Source organism: Semicossyphus pulcher, unplaced genomic scaffold (genome assembly GCF_022749685.1).
Source record: "Semicossyphus pulcher isolate SPU_LCO1_2020_fin unplaced genomic scaffold, fSemPul1.0.p SCAF_8, whole genome shotgun sequence".
NCBI classification, from domain to species: domain Eukaryota; kingdom Metazoa; phylum Chordata; class Actinopteri; order Labriformes; family Labridae; genus Semicossyphus; species Semicossyphus pulcher.
Genome location: NW_027211759.1, coordinates 8557870 through 8563869, shown reverse-complemented (window position 1 = coordinate 8563869; position 6000 = coordinate 8557870). Strand labels below are relative to the sequence as shown.

Here is a 6000-nt window from a genome sequence, read left to right as displayed (position 1 = left end):
GGTCTCTGAAGTAATGAGGATGGAGAATGAGACATACAAGATCACAGCAGTAAGCCAACAACAACAGGGGAGATGGACAAACTGGGAAGCAGTAACCAACAGAGCCATAACATGGGCCTACATGTGGAAGATCCCACAGGCCAGGCTAAGCCTCCTCAAAAGGTCCACATACGACACCCTCCCCAGTCCCAGCAACTTACTTCGCTGGTATGGCTCCAAAGAAAACTGCCAGCTCTGTGCTGCACAGAACCCCAGCCTGTGGCACATCCTAACAGGCTACAAGACGGCTTTGACCCAGGGCCGGTACAGATGGCGCCATGACCAGGTCCTGCGCAAACTGCCAGAAGTTATGGAGGCACGAAGAACTGAGGAGAATAAGACCAGCCCGCCAACATTCAAACTGCGGATACACTTCTCAAGGCAAGGCGCTATGGCACAGAACATCAGCCAGAAGAAGTGGTCCCTCCTGAAATCCAGAGCTGAGTGGAATATGAAGGTATATCTGGACCAACAGTTGAGGTTTCCTCTTGAGATCACGACAACATCACGAAGGCCAGACATTGTCCTGTCGTCAACCTCTGCCAGGACAGTGATAATGGCTGAACTTACCGTCCCATGGGAGGAATGCATGGAGGCAACCTATGAGAGGAAAAAAGAGAAGTACACTGAGCTTGCCACAGCTTGCACAGAAAGAGGGTAGAAGGCATACACCTACCCCGTGGAAGTCAGAGGGTTTCTTGGAAAACCCACCCAACAACTTGTGAAAACACTCTGAGTCACCGTTCTCAAGCAGGGGAGGGTCCTCAAAGAACTTGCTGAGGAGTCAGAACAAGGGAGCTTATGGCTTTGGCCCAAGTGGAAGGACTCAAAGTGGGATAAAAGAGGATCTTAGGGTCAGCTGCAGGGAGCGGTAGGGAGACGTCCCAACCGCTGCCCCACCACCTGGAGATGTTTTGGTATCATAGGTGCGAAACATCTGGGAAAGGTGGCTCCCAGCTGACAACCCTGCAGCTGGCTCTGTGGCACTGGTGGAGGTACTGCAGGCAGCAATGCCCTGCAGGTAAATAGGGCCTGTGCTTCCATCTAGCTCATCTCCAGCTAATGAATTAGCCACGGGCATAGACTGTATAGCTTTCATAACTAGCGTTCAACACCTGTTATACAAATATGGTAACCTCTGGCTCCAGAAAACCAACATGCTGTCAGCCAAATGCTGAACTCGGGGCTTTAAAAAGCCGGTTGACAAGCATGATGTCATGGTGGCAACGTCAGTTATTCATACAGGCTATGAGTATAAAGAGCAAGACAGGAGCATAAGGACGTTTTCAACAAAACAACAAATGAAGTTTAAAAGAAGTATTTGTAACGGATCAGTTGTGTCATATTTAATTAAATAAGTTTTAAAGGTTTGGTATCTGACAAATTGCACAAATAGTGATAAATTGTGCCCAAATGGCCAATTTGGAGATTAATCGTCGGCACAGACAATGTTCAGGCCTGTATAGGCAGCTGCATCATTTCAAAGACGATATTCACTCTAAAAGGGTCAAGTTTTGTTAGGCGGAAATACAATCCTTTAATTATGCTATGTTCCATCTCTATTTACTCTGACCAAGTGACATCTGTACTGATTCTTGCACCTTTGCAGAAATCTCGAAAGAGTTATTTTTATAATTATTACCAAGATTGTTTATATAGACCTTATAATTGCAGAGGTATACTCTATTCGGTTTGAGCATGCAATTTTCGAGCATGAGCCTGAGACAGAGGGATGAAGAGGTTAAAGTGGTGAAGGAGGTGGTTGGGGGTGATGAACGGGTCACGCATCAGGTAGTGACGGAGGTACGTGGCCAGTGGGAGACCAAAGGCCCCTTCCATCTTTTATGCTTTTCTTGAGGAATTTTAAGTACTTGAAGTATTTTAACCAAAACCACAATCTTTTTTAAGCATAATCAAGTACATTTGGTGCCTAACGTAACTGACTGTTTCACAATGTTTACCACATGTTAAATTAAAAACATCAACACAATGTGTGAATGCAGATGGATTATTTTTTTATGACATAAAAATGACACATGATGAACTTTCTTTCAAGGTAAGACATGCAAAGGCTATATTTGAACTTTCTATATCTGACAAATGATGTAAGCAGGTAAGGAGCATTCCTGTGTCACACTCCAGACGCCGTTTTCTGACAGCATGGTGCAGCCTGTGTCCTGGATGGATTTGTCTGGCTGCCCTTCTCCCCATTTGGTAAAGGTCAGAGGTCGGTTTTCCACATCCACCCCAAAGTTCCCCTCTGCTTTTTTAGTGTTCACGTTGATCCAGGCCATTCTGTCATCGACCCCAAAGAACTGCGTCAGTATGCTGTTCTCCTTCTCGTCCTGGGGCAAAGCCAGCTCTAAGCCTTGTTGGGAGCAGAACTCGATGGCCCCGGAGAAAGAGGCTCTCTCTTTGTAGGACACAAAGTATTTTGGACCGACTCTCTGGACAAAATCATAGTTTATAGCTACAGGAGAAGAAACAACATGCAGCAAATTAGGAATAATGTGCATGCAGACACATTTACAAACCAGAAACAGTGGTGTCATCTTTTCGCTTCTCACTCAATCTGTTAAAAAGTGTTTCTGAAAGAGGATGTATTATGCTGTTTCACATTTATATAAGACAAATATATAATGTTACAATGTTGGATGTCCAGACTAAACGTGGGTGAAGTTTCAAATCTGTAGGTTAAAGTATGTTGGAGTAATCCCCAGGCTTCTCAGCTCAGTCTGCAGGCTGCGGTGAACGCCAGGTTTCACACAGTTTTTTCTAAACGCTGCACTTTGTGACATCACAAAGTGCAGGGTAGGGGCGGGGTTTCTTAAAGGGACAGAGCTGACTGAATCGTTTCAGGCAGAGGCTGTATGAGGGCCTGCACAGAGCACCAGTGTGAGAAAAATGTGTTTTTTAAACTGTTAATTATGCTAAGCTACTCCACAGGTATCAAAGAGTGAAATATGAAGCTTGAAATTAGAACAATAACCCTCCTTTAAAGCAACTTTGCTTAACTCAAAGCACCGTCGATCACTTATCAATCACCATCAACATTAATCAACTCACTTGTAGTCCTTGACTAAGATACTTACCCTGCTCCAACTTAGTAGTGCTCTCCTTTAGGGTTTGAATGTCGTTGGTCAAGGAGCCTAAGAGAACTGGATCATACAGAGTACAGAGTGTTACCAAGGCTGCAGTAAACTGTTTATTGGTGACACTAAACTGCCCGTCGGTGTGAGTGTGAACATGAAAGATTGTCTGTCTCTACGTGGCGTACCCTCCCTCTTGCCCAATGACAGCTGGGATAGGCTCCAGCCACCACGACTCCGAACGGGATAAGCAGAATAGATACAGACAGATGAATGGATGGATGAATGGATGAATGGAGTTGCCCTCTGCTGGCCATTGGAAAGAATCCAATAGTCCACACATCACACTTTCTTAAGGCTTTTAATAAGTAACAACCAGCAACTACTAAACCAAAGGCAACAATGTTGCTTATATATGCACTATATACTGTGTGTACATACATATATTTATATATACAGCAGTGTTGTGACCAAGTCATCTTTGCTCAAGTCTCAAACAAGTCTTAGGTCATTTTTTCTTGGGCAAGTCAAGTCAAGTCACAGCTTATGTCAAGTCTAGTTGAGTCCTTGGTTAAGGCAAGTCAAGTCCCAAGTCAAGTCACTTTTTTTCCACCCAAGACACAGCACTCTTACCTGTAGTATCCAGTCTTTATAAAGAGAAGAGACAAGGTGTTAGTAGCCCGTCTAATAATGGTATGATTAGCCAATTTATATAACTGTTCAAAACAATCAATTGTATCTGTTTTATCTTGGCACAGACGCAGCCATGATGATGGTCTGGTCTGAGACTGTATTGAGTAGTAACGAGTAGGACTGATGAGCCTTCTCTTTGGGGGCCTTGATGTTGCGTGTTTCCATAGCAAGGAGTTTGACTGACAGCCAGTCATACAATCATGACAATCACGTACTGGGGATCTTTTTGAGTTGTCCAATCATGATTCCCAGATTGCGCTGCATACATACTTGATAGTTAGACAGAAGCTTTGAATTATATACTTTTATACAGCTAACATTCAATCTTATGAACACACAAGCCATCCGAGTCATCATGCCTCAAGTCGAGTCTCAAGTCATCTATTTTTTGCTAAGTCAAGTCGCAAGTCATCAAAACAGTGACTCGAGTCGATTCGAGTCAAAGTCACCAAGTCTCAAGTCCACATCTCTGGTGTTCAGTATATATTCTCAAAAACAATATTACCTGTCACCAAAGAAGGCTGGTCAATTATTCCAGGTGGTCCAGGTGGTCCAGGTTCTCCAGATGGTCCACGTATGCCAGGATGCCCTATAGGTATCAATATGGAACAGTGTGTTGTTCGGTTTAAGCTGGGGTATGTCATTATGGAGAGAAGTGGTTGATATCTGAAATCAGAAGCCCGTCAAAAAGCACCTCCCTCCGCTGCTCTTTGGCTATGGCTCCCAAATTCCTAGAAGTATATGTCCAGGGTTAAGTATATTATAGCTATGCAATCAATTTTCTATTATTCTAATGTGTTTCTGAATCATGTTGGTAAAGTTTGTTTCGTTTTACAAATTGTATACATATTTTAATTGAATTATTTTTCGGAGCCTCTCCTTCCTCTTGTAACAAACCAGTTTTGCCGTTCAAAGGTCAGACCTTAGCCACGATTGGCTGACAGTATTTGGAGTGACCTTATAGCCGTGTGCGATCCCACGTGGGGGAGCGGCCACACTGCACTGTCTCTCCAAAGTTGTAGAAAACATGGCTGCTCTAGGATCGGTTATTCGGCATTATATGTAATGCCAGTCAAGCAAGTCAATTATATTCAATGGTATGACATTTTATTTAACCATCTGTTGCTAAGAAGCTGGAGTTGCCCATTTTCGCAGCAAGAGCAGTGTGCAGCTTTTTTTGCAGACCGCCGATTTGTTGCAGCACACACACAGAATGGACAGCTGGTGCCGAGATATCATCCAGACAATTGATTCCCTCGTCATAACAGTAAAGACTGACCATAATATTTGTATCAGAATAATCTTCTATAAAGCAATACAATCCTCACTCAGCTGCATGTGAATCAACACATCGAATTATAAGGCTCTTTGTGGAAACGTCGTCTCACATCGCCCAAAGGGAGGTGCCAGAATTCAGACAAAAGACGAGTAGGGTCTGGTTAGTATTCAGAAGGAGCATTGGTGGAAAGATTATTGAAATTTAATTAATGTCACCCACCCGGAGGTCCAGATGGTCCCGTGCGGCCAGGTGGCCCAGGAGGCCCATTATCTCCCTTATCACCTTTAGGACCTGGTGGACCTGCAGTGTGACTGCAGCCGACGGGAGCCACCAGGCAGAGGAGGCAGAGGAGGAAACACACCCTCATCGTCTTAACGCAGAATTAAGATTAAGTACAGTTAAGGAGTTTCCTATTTACAGAAATTCAATCAAGGCACTTATTTCATCATTGAACAGATATGCCTCCAGTAGTTTTCAGCTTGTTTTAACACCACATATATCAATAGATTTTTTTTGTATCAAAAACAGAAAGAAACTCACTTCTTAACAAGGACTGTATCTGCTGGATGTGTTGCCTTCTCGCTGCGATCAGACCAAGCTCTCTGAGCTCAAAGTGAAAAATATGAGACACGCAGTGCAGAGGAAATAAAAAGCAGGTGAGAAATCTTTTAATAGAACAAGACACCAAAAATAAAAACATGTCTGGTTTCTTAAGCCTTCCTGTTTCTAACCAATTGTAGAGCAAGAACGCAACGTTTTGAGTGGACAGTTGTCTATTTAAAATGCATATTAACTCAAACTTTCTCATGATTAACTTGTTTAGATGAAATAAACATCAAATAGGGTTAGGGCTGAAATCCCAGTTCAAAGGTAATGTAATCAGATCAAAGCTATCGGATA

At 43.3% G+C, this 6000-nt stretch overlaps 1 protein-coding gene across 1 annotated transcript; it reads right to left on the bottom strand.

Annotated features, from left to right (window-relative positions):
• Positions 1-2047: 2047 nt before the first annotated feature.
• On the bottom strand, positions 2048-5727 carry LOC138613234 (collectin-11-like). The gene is made up of 5 exons (XM_069686855.1): positions 5641-5727; positions 5320-5470; positions 4327-4410; positions 3132-3197; positions 2048-2509 (listed from the first exon to the last, which is right to left on the bottom strand). Exons 2-5 carry the CDS (start codon positions 5465-5467, stop codon positions 2127-2129), a joined length of 681 nt encoding a protein of 226 aa, XP_069542956.1. The 5' UTR covers positions 5468-5470; positions 5641-5727; the 3' UTR covers positions 2048-2126.
• Between the last annotated feature and the right edge of the window lie 273 nt (positions 5728-6000).

What these genes read in the sequence shown, in the direction of transcription:
- LOC138613234 (XM_069686855.1), bottom strand. Translation starts at nt 5,467, where the DNA reads ATGAGGGTGTGTTTCCTCCTCTGCCTCCTCTGCCTGGTGGCTCCCGTC. An exon ending in GGGACCATCTGGACCTCCGG is followed by an intron (nt 4,411 to 5,319) that starts GTGGGTGACATT and finishes TGATACCTATAG; the next exon opens with GGCATCCTGGCATACGTGGA. An exon ending in CCAGCCTTCTTTGGTGACAG is followed by an intron (nt 3,198 to 4,326) that starts GTAATATTGTTT and finishes TGTATGATCCAG; the next exon opens with TTCTCTTAGGCTCCTTGACC.